We start from the raw sequence: 16,780 nt of genomic DNA on the forward strand, positions 1-16,780 counted from the left end.
ATATATATATATATATATATATATATATATATATTGTTATACCAAGGTCTGACAATTTAAGACCAGAGTCATCTATCCACCAGTTCAGCACCATATGTTGCTTATCCAAGATTATCTTATGCAGGTATCACATCTGATAGGGAAACCCAGAACACTATCTTCACCAAAGATGTCCTTATGAAACTAGTTCCAACAGGTTCCAGAGCCAGAATGGTCCTTACATTAAGTTGTTAGACTGCCACGATCCCAGATACTCCAACCATCTCAGCCGACTCCTATAACTTCCAGGATCAGCTGCACTACTTTGAGCTCCCATCAATAAATGGACTTTCAATGTAATTTCTAAGGTTCAGTCCAACCCAACAGCTGCTTGTGAAAAGGATTTTGGCTGTGTTGATTAATATGTAGTGGCAATAGCTGAGGTCCCTGTCACACCATGATGATTTAGACGGTGTATGCCGTACATAAAAAAAAAATCCGTCCAGAACGCCGGCATGCGTTGGATAAGTTATGGGTACTTTTTGTATAAGTTATGAACACGCTAAAGTATACTGAAACACGCTGGCACACGTCGACATATGGCAAGTATGTCGAGAAATTTTGAGCATGCCCATAATTGAGAAAAAAAAAAAGAAAGTTCAGTGTATTGCAGCATTTTGGAAGATTCTGGGACGTCAGGCATACGCTGGTTACATCGTCAAGGTGTGACAGGTGACTCAGTTTTACACTCATAGATCCCCCATTTTTCTATAGGAAAAAAAACACAGTCATGTCTGAGCAGATTACTACAAGAAAATCCCTACAAATCCCCATCTGAAGGATAAAAAAAACGCACCAAGAAACAAAATTGGTCCATCAGAGCCATCTAAAGTCAACAGTCTAATTAGCTTGTATGGCTGAGACTGCCTAGGAATGATAGGGACATTCAGCTCTCAACCTGCTTCCAGCCTAGCCATAATTATGTCATGGGAATGCAGAGAAAGGTTATCCTGGAAGCCCCGTAGCTGAAGTCGGAGCTCTTTGAAGGCAGGATAGGCAGGCACTAGGTGCATGGGTGAGGAGAGGCTAAGTCGAACACACGAACACACACATAAATATCACCACACACACATATACACAACCATGCAGGCACATAGATCCACCTGTAAGCCCTCCTCACACTGTAACCCTACTCATGTCGATGTTTGTTAGTATGTGCTGGTAGTGAGTGTTAATTGTAGAGATCGTACTGTGTAGCGAGTCTGTTTGCTTAAGAACTACTCCGTTGAATTCACATTTCAGTTCAACTGGTTGTCCATGTATGATTAGCTGGCTCAGTTTACTCAAAGCTCCACCTGTTGGGTCGTGGCAACAGCGACTCCTCAGAAACAGTTTGTTGTTTTTCTTTCAAAAAACACTTAACATGACACAGTGATTTTTTTTTCTTCCACAGAGATGTACGCACTGTTTTCCTGCACCTCACTGGGCCAAGCAGGAAACTGTGAGTGGGTGCCGTCTCATTGCATGTGTCTGTTTGTCTCAGCATGGAGGAATGTGTGTGTGTATGCAAATGTGACCATACAACTGTTATGATTTTGTGTGGTCTTGTTTTCTGTACTCATGAGGACAAATACATCAAAACAGGGAGCCAAGTTAGAACCCTTCAAATGGAACATTGCAAATTGTGTGCATGAATAAGCTTTTTAATGCTATATTTCTTTATTTAACTAAAAAGTATTTAATTAAGTAGAGGATTAAATTGCTTTTAATATTTGAACCGCAGCTTCACTCTGATGCATTTTTGGGTTGCATCAAAAAAAGGTGCAGGAGCACACCTTTTCTTTTGCTTTTTAAAAAAAAAAAAGGTTTCAATAAGCTAGTCTTTCATTTTTAGTCCCTGCCACTTTAAACAACCTGTTTTGTAATGTATATGTTGTCCTCAAAAGTATAGGAACTTGCAGATACAGGACTGTAAAGTGCGTGTTTGTGTTTTGCTGTCTGCTGGAATTGCAGTGCTGCAGGTCTTGCTGGGTAACATATAGTCTCTGGCACCAGTGAGGTGAGGTTAATGTCCACAAGCAAGTCCGCTGGTCCCTGCTCGTCCCTCCCGTCAGAGAGACATTCGATGTGATTGATACAACAAAACCTCACAGCCACGACAAAGTAGAAAAGGAAACTAGAATAATATATTAGAAAGACTACGACTCCTGCTTCCCAACTCTGCTCCATATCATCAATCCCCGTTCCCCAAAAATGAATATATTCATTATAAGTATATAATGTGACAGAGTTTGTCCTCCTCTGCACAGTGGCACCTTTAGAATAATTCTTTACTAATAATACAATTACTTGTTGATATCAGAGCGTCAAAGCTGAATGGCGAGTCTCAAAAAGCCCCCTGTGCTCTGTTGGGGGTAAACATCCACACAGCTTAGGCCTCAGGTGAAGCAAATGAGCGTCCCGTTCAGTAACAGAGATCAGGGGGCCTTTGGAGGCCCGATTTAAGATACAGCAATTATAAGCACTGGAAGCAAATGAATATGGCATGCATGGGTTTGTATGGTCGATGCTCAAATGGCTAATGAATGGCAGTACTAAACACGGCGCCTAACAGACCCTAAGGATCTAAGGGGCCCCTTATTATGCTGAGCTACATAGCTACGACTGCTTAGTCTGTAAATCCTACACAGAAAAGAGTATATACAGCAGTGATTCTATGATCTAAAGGTAACCCAGACAGCATGACACAGGAGACATTTGACTAATATTTGGCACTGGTTCTGAGCAGCTAGTTCGCTAGTATGCTGACTCTTAACTCCAATATGTTATTGTTATCCTATCTTTAAGGCAGTATTACTCACTTCTAGCTACAGGAAAACAAGCCAGGTAGAAGAGCAAGGTCTTCCACCTCTGATTTGCTCAAAGCATGTAATATTACTACTAAGCTATTCAGCTGGTTAAAAACAGTTGTTTCTGTGCAAACTTCTTCTGCTTTTTCCACGCTCCCTCCAAGATTACACCCTTAAAAGCGACATTGCTGCAGTGCTGAGCATAAAAAGCCCTTGTGTGCTCCTGTTCTTTAAAAATTAAAAGCCCTTGCTTGGAGAAAAGCCTTTCCCCTCCCCTCCACCTCATCTCACAGCGGCGAGTGGAGAGAGGCTCGAGCAGGTGCCCGTCTGTCCCTTTATGTTTCCTTTATGGCGTGAAAGACAGGAGGATAAACAGCAGCTTTGTAAATTAAAGAGTTTGACTGCGATAAGAACATCTTTTATTGTCAGGGTGAAGGCTGTCACAGCAGGGTGCGGAGGTGTCGGCTCAGGGTGGATTCGTTTAGTTCATACAAAAACAGTGCAATGATGGCTTTGGGAGGCAAAAATACATCTATGTATGTATCTATATAGATATCTATATAGATACATTTATATATATATATATAGTTCTCAATCAGAGTTCCTTAAAACAGAAGGAAAGAAAAAGTGCTGTGAATTTCTAGTAGTAAATACAAGTATTTTTCTCCTAAGTGATTTTGTTTAATCACACTTTTAATGTTTAAATTTTGAACAAGATTTATTTTATAGACAAAGATAACCTGAGTAAACACTGAAAGGTGTTGACAAATCATCCTGTCCCAATGTAAAATTTAATAGCCACCTATACCTCATAGCTGCTTGTGCCACCCTTGGTCCCAAAAAGAGATTTTAACAGCTGACAAAGAGTATTGGAGATGTTAGACCTGTTTTCTTTTCCAGAACTGGTGTAACTCAGAGACATTGGAGGATTTGAAGAAATAAACATTCTGTTTAAGATCATCCTACAACATTTCGAGGTGTCTTTAAGTCTGAACTTTGACTAGGTCATTTAAGTATTAGGACCAGGGTGTGCTGAAAGGGTAACAAAACCCCAAAACAAACAAAAAATCAAATGAAAAAAAAACAGCCCCGCATCATCATACTACCACTGCCATGTTTGGATGCTATTATAACTAAAATTACACCATGTGTAATAGGATAAATACCTTCAAGTTTTGTATTTACTCAGGTTATCCTTGTCTGATATAAAGCTAGAAAACAAATCCCCCAGAAATCTTTAAAAGGGGTCATATTTATTCTCAGAGCTGAATCTGAATCTGCACAAATCTTTTACTCTTCCCAGATTCTTTCAACTTTGATTTATGGCTTCTTTTTATTCTCACACTTTCTATTAGGACAAAAGGTATGGAAAAATCAGCAAATACTAAAAGTTTAAGTGGCAATAAAGTCTCATTCCTTTTTAAATACTAGGTTAAGTCTCACTGCTACAGACACATTTTTCTGTCGATCAGCCCACATTACCAATCCATGCACAGCTGCTCTTTTATATCTCCTGGATGAAATCAGGCGTCTGCTTTCATATTTTATATGATCAAATTGTCCAATTTGGTAAGAGCTATTTAGGAATCCTGCCAGAGGTTCCCAGGAGTGATTTAAAAAGTAGTTTCCAAAAAAAAATAGTATGTAAGATGCCGAGAGTGATTTAGAAATAATTGAAATCCTTTTACTAATGTTTTTACTGTTTACACATGAGGCCACGGTTTGAAATGAATGCAGCATGTTTTGGTATGTTATCATGGATTTCGTTTGGTTCCATCTTTCTACCTGTCTTTACACCATCAGCCACTTGGAAACCCGTGGGACAGATGTTATAAATCATAAAATAAATCAATCTTTTAACTGCAGTAGCATAACCTTACGTTGAAAAATGGAGAAAAAAATCCAACCTTTGTTCTGAGCACATTTATTTAGTGGGAACAAAAATGTTTAGGATTAATTTTTCTAACAGAAGGTATGTTTTACTGTAAGATGGCCAGATATTTTATTGAACATGTCCTAGTGTTTCTACACTGCAAAAAAGTACAATCCAAGAGAGTCATTTTTGCTTAAAATGAGTGCATTTTTTTTTTCTTGAATTGAGCTTCCACTTTGCCAATGAAATAAGACAATTTACGTTTAAAATAAGAAAAAAACTATTGCAGTCTCGTATTTCAAGTGAATATTCTCTAATTATCTTATTTTAAGGGAAAAATGCTCATTCCATTGGCAGATCATCTGATTTTCTTAGTAAAATTAAGGGTAAATACACTATTTTAAAGAAATTTTCACTCATTTTGAGAACATTTTTGCAGTGTATAAGTTCATAGAAATAAATAAGCTAACATGTTAAGCAGGTTTTTTGAGAGAAAAGGGGCCCCATAGCATCACTGGTCTTCCAATATCTGTAAAATTCGCCATGAGGTGCTTTTTCCTCCTCATCCCTGGCATAAACTTTAGGGTCCTAATTTAGCCCAGAGTTTAGTAGTTTAAATAAAAAAAATAAAAAAAACAGACAATTGTGTTATATCATCACTACACAAAAAAGTTCCGGAGAAGTTCTTAGGAACTCTGATCAACTTAAAAAAATTACTAGTTAAATACCAATAACTGAGCCATTAGGATCATTTCCCAATAAGTAAATATATTCAAAATAAAAGTTGGCTTTTTATAAAACTTGCAAAATGGGATTATGCTGCTGCAAATTCAAATAGTTACATTTAAAAGCCTTTTAAATAATGCCAAGCACTTTACCGATAAGAACCCCCCCTTTGGAGGGACTCCTCCTTCAACTAATGGAGCATTTAGTCTCTTTAGCAGTTTAAGTTTGGACAGTTGTCCGAGCAATCAGAAACAACTTCACATTAAATTAGTCTGAAATATGTTTATCAAGAGGTAGCGGGCAGACACAAAAAGTCCATTTCTTGTTATTTAAGTGCTTTTTTTGGCACTGCCTTAATGTATATTTCACAGCTCAGCGGTCTCCCTTATACCTGACTCCTTCCCTCACTTTACCTTGAAATAATAACACCCAAAACCCCTAACTACTCTACAAGGAAGACAGAAGCTAAATCTACTGTTTTTAAGTACAGGGAAGGTAGGGTGAGGGGATGTGCAAAGAGGGTGTCAGTGAGGTGAAGTATGGAGCTACAGGGAAAAACATGGAAGGCGAAAAGGTGATTTGTGAAGGCAAACGGACAGATGTCTGGTCGTCTTGAAGTTTTAGGTAAAAAATAAATCAAGAAGTGGCAGAAAAACACAGTTGAGAGGAAGCACCAATGGATTGAGCATTAGCTTTTCTACTCGCCCTCCAACAGCTGATCTGCAGCCAGCATTGAATAATCTGGTTTGGAATCAGCCCAATTCAGTTTCAGTTCCCTTTGAGGTCAGTTGATACGAAACCAGTAAAGAAATGTAGAAATAAACAATAATGCCACATATTCCCTTTTGTTTTCTGAAAGCAGCCAAAATAACATTGAATTTAGCCTCATGATAAGTTGAACTTTCTCCCCTTAATTACCCTATTTGGAAAGTGACTGGTTCCCTTCATTAATACACCCCCATTTCTACCCAAAAGCACAAGAGGAGAGAGGTCTAAAGACAACATATTACATTTTCTCTTCTTTTTGGTCTCCTCCTATATTTCACATTGGTTGCGTTTTCTCAGGAGAAGTTGCACCAAACCAGTAACCTCAACGTCAGTCTGTTGTTCACCTTAAAAATGTGTCAGTTAATGACATGAAAATTATGAACCCAGATTACAGTTGCTGTCATTTATAAGCGGTTATGGATGTCAGGTATACGTGGAGTTGAAAACAACTTCTCCCTCCAAACCCATTCGATACACCTGGAGAACCTCTCGGAGGGCAAAGGATTCACAGTTCAAAGGCTAAAAGTTCACAGTCAAAATTAACCAACCCCTTCATGACCCCATATCCCTTCCTATTCCCTTTGTTTGCTTGGATATCCAGTATGTTTCTCCTCTCCTCCTCCCTCTATTAGATTCTCTGATGGGATGATATCTTCGGCCAGGTTCCCTCAGACTGGCGTGGTCCTGCGGTTGGGGTCCTTGTTGTAGTCTTTAGTTAGCGTGCTGCTCTGGAGGAACTCCCTCTCTGAGTTGAGCAGCCCACCCATGCCGCCACCTGGTTTGCTGCCTGCATTACCCACTTCTCTTGGGTTCAGCGTGTACATGGGCATCTCTGAGGCAGCCGGCCCAGTGTAGCCACCCTTCCCCAGCGGTGATGTGTCTCGGCTGGGAGCCTCGGAGGAACGCATGCTTGAGCGGCGCCGGAATCGGTAACGGTAGGAAGGAATGCGGCTGAATGCGGACTTCTTTATGAGCTCAGTGCGGGACTTGGCGCGCAGCTTACGGTGCTTCTCGATAAACATGTGCACCGCTAACACGCCTACCATTTCAGCCATGATGAAGGACAAGGCGCCGAAGTAGAAGGACCAGCCATACGAGTAGGACTTCTTGCTGTCGCTTTGACCGGGGTCTCCAGAATTGGCTGAGATGTAAACAATAATTCCAATGATGTTACTGAGTCCTGGAAGAAACACATGGAAAAAATATATTATAGGAGGATGAGTCAAATGTGAGACGGACAACCCCCTTCTATTCTCTAGTGCATATGCACGCTTCAAAGCCACTTTTGAACAATAATAACATGTACCAAGAGTTGGATTAATATGAATCCTTTTATTCCTTAAAAAATTTGCCATTGGAAAAAGAAAATCGAATCCGGTTTTTATTTGCTGTCTGACATTACATCATTTTCACATTACTCCAGTTCCACTTTTGATTGGTTGATCTTGTTACCTCTCCTTTCTCCTGAACCAGAAACTCCCTGTGAGAGGAGCTGTGTTCACATTATGAGTGAGTGTTCATAACCTTTGGTATTCAGCTTCACAGAGTATTTCTTTGTTTGGATAGCAGTTCGCATTTGTACATTTATGTGAAAAGCATAATATCCTTCTGCCCTCTGAACTTGAGCTCAGCTTCACCTAAAAACTACCATTTTGGCAATTTCCTTTAATATAAAACCTGGGTCAGATGATCTTTCATTTGCACAGAGAGATAAGGAGGAGTGGTAAAGAACTGAATCAGAAGTTAGGTTAAAAAAAACTTAAAGTTTTGATTATCTTCAGACCTCTATTGTCCAGCCTCTTACTATTGGACCAAACTGGTTATAGGTTGACACTAGTTTTCCGGAGCTAGAGCTCACACTGGTGGAAACAAAAATAATCTAAGCTAACCAAAAGACCAGTGAAGCTCTGAACTGGTTTAGTGGAAAAACAAAAGAGGGATCCTTGGAGAAAAATCACTGTTGGAGAAGAATCTGGCCAATAGAGACAGCCTTCAAAGTTGAACAGAGTGGTGGAGGTTCTGGTCCTGAAAGGTGATGGATTAGGAATTGGTGATGAATAAGTTTTTCATTCCTTTTCCCTCCCAGATTAAAGCAGGTGATAGATTTCAAAACCAGGTAATAAAATCCTTGTTGTAAAGGCTCCTGAGCTATAGGGATGACAAATGTTAGATCTTTTATCAATGAAATACGACTATTTTTTTTCCAGAAAACATCTTTCCTAATTTCTTTAGTAGGAGAGTGGAATAAGTGTTAATCTAGAATAATGGTATATCTGTTTGTATTTCATTTGCTTATCTCATTATTTGTGCATGGATATCTGGTTTATTAATACTTATTTACTTATATCTTAATTCTTTTAAAGGGACATTGTGTAAAAATTTATTTTTTCTAATGCTTGAAATCAATGACTTCAATGTTTTTAAACGCCTTCATATTAGTGAATTATTACCTCCAACAATAATCAAATACGATTTCATAAGTGAAAACATTTCTATTAGTTTAAACAGCTTCTCCAGCATTTTTGTTATTTTCATTATACTGTCAGAAGTACAGAGCAACAAAATGAACTCTCTGCATGTAACCCATCCGGAGCAGTGGCCATTGCGTGGCGCCCGGTGAGCAATGTGGGGTTAATGGTCTCGTGGCAGTCCATCAAGATTTCATGCGCAATGCCCTTACAACTACAGTAGGCCACAATCCCCAAAGCAGGCATTAGCATTAAGGGCCTTCTTTAAAGGGCTGGTTATACTGCCGCAGCAGTGTGTCGCAGTGAGTTTGTTGCAGATATTTTTGATTTATGCCCAATATAGAAACGTGGTCTGCGCTATGTTATTCCACGCCACAACGCAAGAGCGGCAATCACAAACTAGCTGTGGGTCTAGATACGGCCGCGGCGATGAGGGAGTGGGAGCAAGGTTGTGCGACAATGGATGGACATGAGGGCTTAAAAGAGGGGGGATCCATGTGGATCCATCCAAGGTTCCCAGCATTCTCGCACACCTCGCTCTTCTAGCAGGTCTAACTTTTTGCAATCGGGGTCATAGAAACAAAACAAGCAGGTCAGGAAATAGGCCTCCTGTCTGCGGCACTGTCTGCGGTCATCTACAATTTTGGAGAGGTGCAGCAGAATGTCTGCGTCACCCGTTTGTGAAGCGCCATGACAGTCTGTCATCTTGAAAGTACAAATGCAAGCGAGGGATAGAATAGTACTATTGCGCAGACCTTTCCCCTAGTTCAGTGTGATTGAGGAGTGGCGGTGGAGATCATTTGGAGACGCTAAGCCAACCCCACAACTGAAATTTGTAGCACAAAGCAGGACGATGAATTTGCAGCAACAGCATAAGAAACGGTTTCACCATCCACAAGAAAGACAGAAAGAGAAATAAAAAAACATAAAAACCGTGACATATATATTTAAAAAAAAGAGGATAAACATAAAACAGACCTTCTTCAGGTGGAAGGAACTACCGTAATGAAAAAGATTTTAAAAGGGACGCTGAAGTCACAGTGTTTCTCTTTAGCTAGTAAGTGAACTGTACTGCCTAAATTAGCGAAAAGCTAACTTTTCCCATTCGCTTTAATTAGATTTCATAACAGTAGATCCTGTAAATACACCAACATTGTATAGTATTGATGTAGCTTTAGTAGCTCAAAGTCACGGTGAACGTTGGCTCTCTGTCACAGTAAATGCCAGCTTGTAGAGACCACTCTACCACACATGGCGGCGAGCGTTGCCACAATGTGTGTTTGAGGGTTCAGTGTTCATTTGGAAAAATACCCCCATTTTACTGCTAGATGACAGTAATTCTTACACAATATCCCTTTAATGTCTAGATCTTTTTATTCTAAATAATCATGAGAAATATACAGAAGGTTCGGGAGGGTTTATTTTTTTTTAAATCAAAAAATTGAAGCCATCGATGTTCAAAAATTCCTTAGTTGGTCTGATTTTGAGCTTTCACTGTAATCAAAATATTATGTCATGCTAAAAATGAAGTTATATTTAAAAAACCATTACCTTTATTGTAGTATGTCGTTGCCCATTCATCTTTATAAATCAACTGTAAGGCACTGGAATAGATAAAGGTTTCCTGGAACATTAACTCGTACATTTTTGACTGGATTCTGAATATGACTTAGATCTGGATATGAAAGAAATTATCTTTTTTATATACCATTCTATTGAAGCTACTGCCAAATGTTTACTGATATTGTCCTGCGGGAAGGTGAACTTGTTCAAAATTGCTCTGTCTTCTTTTCAACAAGTTTCCCTGTTGCTATTAATGCAAAGCATCCGCAAAGCATGGTGCTGCCACTATCATTTTCATTGTGGATGACAATGAAAGTTCCACTCCACCAAAAATAGTATTTTGAGCATCTACACAGACATTCCTCCACATTTCTGCTACGTTCACTGTAATGCTTAAGGAAAACAACAGGATTTCTTCCTCAACAGATACTTCATCACCTGAACTCTCTGCATTATGTCAGGTTTACAACAGATTTCTGCTGTGTTCCCTTGATTAGAGCTATACTTATCTGACTTGTCAGTTTAGGTCCATGCTAAATGTCTCCATGCTAGTATCTGCAGTTGTGTCAAAGGTTTTCATCTTTGATAACATCATGCAACGATCAGATTAGTCCAAAACTATCTGATATTGAAAGCATATAAAAAATTATTTAACAATTTTAAAATCCTAAAATCTACTCAATGCGTCACTCAAAGGATTAGTTTTCTGGATTTCTGAACACATAAACAAAAAAAAAAATCGGTTTTAAATCAAAATAAAAACACATTTGTTTAGAACTACCTGTGACTGTTTAAGTTAAACATGTGCTTTCCCTACTTGCTTTTTTTTCCTTCTATTTTATTGTTTAGTTAATGTAAAGCATTTTAAAGTGTCTTTGTACTGAAAACAAATAAACTTGCGTTGCCTTTTTTTTATATGAAAGAATCTTTTTGCATGTCATGTACTTTTTTATATACGTTGGATTCTGGTTGGCAGAAATTATCTTAGAGGATCTTTCATAATTTTTCCCGTAATAACATCCTAATTATCTCAGTTTTTCCTTTCTTGCTTAACCTGCAGATGTAAATTAGCTAAGAAGCAAAAACTCTGGTGCAGTTCATTCTTAACTCTCAGACTTTAATGTTTTTATGTACATGGCTTATTTATTAAACCAAATAATAAATTAAAAATAGGAAATTGTGAAATGACCTGTTAAAAGGGTAACATAAAGGATAACAAGCATAAATTAAATCACTGTTAAACATTGAGGTAGAGCTGCTTTAAGTGTTCTTTAACGAGGCTTTTCTGCTTTTTTCCCTTTACATCGAGGCACAGATGACAGGTAATTACCACACACTCCTGCTCTGAAAAGGGAGAGAGGACTCTGACTTTCACAAACAGAGGTAGATGCACGGTGATGACTAACCTGCAGATACGAAGAAGATTCCTGCACTGAGGATGACATTGTGTCGGCTCCGGTAAAACTCACTGGCAGCCACACAGAGCCCCCCCAGAAACAACAGACCAACACTCATGATGGGGAAGATACTGGAGGCTCTGACGGCACCTGCATGCACACAGGAAACAAGAAGATTTGACTCACACATATTTCACTTTATATTATTTACTTTGATGTTTTATGAGGATTTCACATCAGAAATAAGACTAAAGTTAATATGTTGGGGTTTAACATCTGTATTGTACACACATTACATTATATCTAAGCTACAGAATTTCTCATCACTATTTTTGTCTCAGGTGGCTATTATGTAATGGTTTTGAAGGCGTCTCTGTATGGTAACTTTTACCTCCTTTTTTGACTATCCTGTGTTTTCCCCTCACATGAATTTTTTAAATTTCAGACATAAGAATCTATATGTGCAATCTTTAAACCTCTGTTCCATTTTTTACCTCTAAAGATCTAATATACCACCCATGATAGCTGTAAGTGGTGCAGTTTCAACTGAAACTGCACCACTTACAGCATGCACTCAACACACACATGTTGCTGTATGTGGAATGCACGCCTGACTGAACCTGAATCCAGAACATGTTGAAGCATTCAGGGGCCTCACAACTAGAGAGAAAGATAGAGGGAGAGATGGATGGGGAAGGAAAAGATGGCCAAAAACTAAGACAGATGGAGAGTCACACTGACATATGCACACTGAAATAATGAACAACAGAGAAGATGAATGTGAAAGAGAGGCTGCAGCAGGGGTGAAAATAGCGGCCCATATGTGCACTCAATGCGATCAAACAGTGAAGGCTGCCTGCAGTTATGTAGGAATCAACTGTGTGGTTTATTTTATACATGCATATAATTTTACTGCATCTCATTTCTAATTATAAAAAAATGCCTTTTAAGCGTATTGCTTTTAAGTCAGTATAATGTTTTTATGATTATTTTAAACATTACTACTAAATAATCAACCCAAAAAAACAGCAAACAAGCCCCGCCCATTTGGCCCACAACCCTAGGCTGTACAAAATGCTGGTCACTAGGTCCCTGCTTCTTATTGGCTAATACAATCTGATTCCTGATTGCTAATTGGCTGCCTAAGGGGGTTGTTGCTCTTTGCTCAGTGGAGCATCAAAAACAAGACTCTAACTGAATCCTTTTTTTTCTCTTTTCTTTTGATGCTTTTTGCTATTTCATACTGCCAGAAAATCTGTAAAACACACCGCATGCTTACACATTATTACATAGACCCTGGAAGTCATCTTTAAAGGCTGGAACTCTACTCTACTAAAAGTTATACATCTAATAAAAAAAGAAATAGAGATGGAGAATCTCCAAATAGGCTAGATTGGGAAAAAGATTGAGCAGGGGCTAAGTTTGACTGTCTCCTCTGTTAAATGTGCATCATTTTACAAATATAAATGTAAAAGTCAAGCAATACATTCTTTTCCTTAGGCTGTCTATAATGTTGTAATATACAGAAATGGAAGAAAAGAAAAACAAGAGCAGCAGCTGAGTTTTTAGACTAAGGTTATAAAAAAATTGAAAAGATACAAACAGGCAGCACAATCTTTTTAAAATCAGCTCTAAAAACTGCATTCGTGGGGTGCAGATGTCCTAAAACACCTTTCTGCTTCAACAAAACTGTATCAAATAACTAGATTTACTGAGCAATGCCGTTTGATTCTGGTACTGTTTATCTTGATGCCATCAAGGAGTTACAGAAAAGGTTTAGGTCCAGGGATAAGAAGGTGGGATTTAGGTCATATGTTGAAAAAAAAATACCATTCTGCTAGAACGTCCAAAGCTTTGCTTACTTTTAGAGGGTTTTTTTTAAAGTCCCCATAGATAATAGGGGTCATGATGCCATATCGTCCTTAAAAGGTTCATTGGACCCTCAGAAGACAAACAGGTGCAGCAGATCACAGATGCAGAGTTTGTCCTAAACTGTTTTGGTGTTAGATTTTTTTAATCAATCAACTTTATTAAAATAGCCCCTAAGAAGACACAAGGCGACCTAAGTGCTGTGCATAAAATCAACATGAAAGAAAACAGAATGAAGGAAAGCAAACAAAAAAAAAAACAAGTACAAACTGAATAAAGTAAAAATATGACAGGTAGAATAAACGGGTTTAAGCCTGCCCTTAAAACCCATAAAGTCAAAAGTGACATGAGAAGTATAATTTGTTCCAGCGCCTGGGCCCAGAGACTGAAGAGGTCCAAAAACCCCAGCATTTGCACCTAGAGTCTTCTTACTAGAGCTGGTTTATTTACCTAAAGGCCCATGTTGAGTTTCAAATGCACAATAGCTCAGTTAAGTATTGAAGCGCAAGAGCCGTAAGGGCTTTAATAACACAAGACAACAATTTAAAATCAATTCTAAAAGAAATGGGAAGCCACTGACTAGAAAAAGAAGACTTGGATGATGTGCGGGATCAAAAAGTGAGCAGCAGCCCTTTGAACCTACCAAAAACACATGATTGACAACTAGGAGACATCGACATAGTGTGTTGCAATTGTTAATTCTCGAACCTAAAAATATGAAAATACTTTGCACGAGACCAAATCAATTTATAAACAGTTTAACCTTTGTAAAAATACGTAGTTAATAAAAGCTATCCCAAATCAAACAGTAAGGTTGCTTGTCAAAACTCAAACTGCTGTCAAAGATGACCCCAAGCTTCTTTACAGCTGCTTTAGATTGAGAAATGAGATATTTTAAAAACAGAACACGCACAAAGTTAAGGTTTAAAGAGCTCAATGTGTATTTATCATCTGTATCGCAGTGAAAGGCTAGGTTGTTTGTGGCTATAAAAGATCCAAATGGAAGCATTTTAGGTCGAACAACGGTGGACCCATGATGGATGCCTGCTACTTCTCTTTGTCTGTATGCCTTGGGAGACGATTCTGACAAAGAGGTTCATGATATGTTCATCACACTGTCTGGATACAATGGTCAATAATATTCAAATAAAGTAGTAGTCTTAATGCAATAGAATGGGTGGGAAAAGATGGCTTCTTTTAGCAAGAGACAAGTACTGTACTGCAGCAAAATGGGTTATATTGAACATAACAGAGTGTAAACAGTTCTTTAGGGTTCCTGTTTTCTCAGTTCAGTGCATATGTACGTGTTCATAATGTAGGTCAGAAGTCACAAGTTTGTTTCCTTAATTTTCTCACCCTTTGATCTGTTTTTAAAAGAAAGCAGTTGTATTGATATTCAATCTTGGACACCCGGAAATAATGATTCATTTGATTTCTTAGGAACTTGTTAAACTTAAATAACATTTCACTGTAAAACTTAAGCTGGACGGTAACATCGAGGAAGGTTTGTGGAAACTAGAACTAATATTTCATGGTACTTTTCTAGCCCGGTAAAAGTAGGAATGATCACTCACGTAGGAGGTATTCAGCAGCATCCGCTTCATAGTCAGCATCCTCTGGAAAGTGATCAATCTTCTTACATACACCTCTGAATGTCCCTGCAGAAAAAAAAAAACAGGAACAAAACACAACAGTTTAAATCCCCACTTTTGTTTTAATAAAGCTGTTTTTTCCAATGGTTTCTACGAATGCAACCACAAACACAAGATTTGAAAAGTGTATCAGGTGTCAATTATTATGCTTACAGCAAAGCAGATGACTTTCTTACTATCAGGTATCTACACATGTGGACAATGTTGTTAGTACCCCTCATTTCATGAAATAAACCCAGAGGAAACTTAAATCTGAGAAAATAAATGATAAATAAAAATTCTATGAAAAATAACAAATGAAATTCAGAAATAATTTTTCAACCATGCTTCAACAGAACTAATAAACATAGTAAGAAACAGTTCTAAAGAATACATTTGTGAACTAGGCCTGGGCAAAAGACTGAATATAATGTGACAAAAGGGACACTTTAAATCAAGGTGTTTCCATTAATATGCATCACAGGTGCCAACAAGCTCGTAATCAGTATGTGGGCCTGTATGTAGGACTACATGTAGTCACTGTGCTGTTTGGTGAGGTGGTGTGTACCACACTCAACATGGACCAAAGGAATAGAATGAAAGAGTTGTGTCAGAAGATTAGAGAGAAAATCATAGACAAGAATGTTAAAGCTATAAGACCCTTCCCAACTACAGTTGCACATATTATTCAGAAATGTAAGATCCATGGAAGTGGAGCCAACCTCCCTGGACAGGGCAGCTGGAGGAAAACAGATGACAAATCAAAGAGACGGATAACATGGATGGCAACAAAAGAGCCCATAAAAACTTTTAAAGAGGTTAAAGGTGCTACAGCAACCTCAATGTCAGATCTCATTGGCCACCCTTGTTTTAACCAAAGTGCACTTAATAGGAGATGGTCAGCAATGACATTATTGTTGAAAATAAATCCTAAAAGGTCAGACTGGAATTTGCCAAACTACATTATAATAAACCACAAAGGTTCTTGGAGAATACCTTTTTGACGGATGAGAAAGAAAATGAACTTTTTACCAAAACTCATCAGCTCTATGTTCACAGATGGAAAAATGAATCTTATCAAAACAGAACACTGACCCTACTATGAAACGTGGGGGAAGCTATTTAATGTTCTGGGGCTTCTTTGCCTAATCTCCTACAAAGTTGTCTTGAATCTCTAAATTGTACAATGACATCTCAAGACTGTCAAGGGATTCTAGAGAGAAATATGCTGCTCATTGTCAGAAAGCTTGGTCCTAAAACACATGGCTAAAAACACAAAGGAATGACTAAGAGGATAACATTTGACTATGATTCTATGTATTAGCCCTTACCTGAATTCTATTGAGCATCTTTGGAAGGAACTAAAACATCTGGATTAGGCACCCTTAAACGCTGAAACAACTGGAGCCACTTGCTCGAAATACTTGCTGAAAGAAGCAGAACCTCTATCTACAAGGATCATTTGATTGCAGTGATTGATTCAAAAGGTTTTGCAACAAAATATTAAGTTAAGGGTTTAACCCCTTGAACCCTACGGACCCACCGGCGGGTCCAGCTGCTACATGACCCCGTAATTTTACCAAACCCCCAGTATTGATGTAAAAAACATATTTGGCACAGTTTGGTGACATTTATGGATAAATGTGCCAAAATGGCC

General features: G+C 38.4%; 1 protein-coding gene across 1 annotated transcript in view; it reads right to left on the minus strand.

Moving 5' to 3' along the window:
- Positions 1-5,299: 5,299 nt before the first annotated feature.
- cacng3 (calcium channel, voltage-dependent, gamma subunit 3) overlaps positions 5,300-16,780 on the minus strand; it is a 34,104-nt gene continuing 22,623 nt past the window's right edge. Inside the window, exons 2-4 of the mRNA XM_015388665.1 lie at positions 15,067-15,150; positions 11,633-11,773; positions 5,300-7,375 (exon numbers count right to left, since the gene is read on the minus strand). Of these exons, the coding sequence (XP_015244151.1) occupies positions 6,864-7,375; positions 11,633-11,773; positions 15,067-15,150 (737 nt within the window). The 3' untranslated portion in view covers positions 5,300-6,863. The remainder of the gene's footprint in view (positions 7,376-11,632; positions 11,774-15,066; positions 15,151-16,780) is intronic.

Source organism: Cyprinodon variegatus, unplaced genomic scaffold (genome assembly GCF_000732505.1).
Source record: "Cyprinodon variegatus isolate N-32 unplaced genomic scaffold, C_variegatus-1.0 Scaffold431, whole genome shotgun sequence".
In the NCBI taxonomy this organism is placed as follows: domain Eukaryota; kingdom Metazoa; phylum Chordata; class Actinopteri; order Cyprinodontiformes; family Cyprinodontidae; genus Cyprinodon; species Cyprinodon variegatus.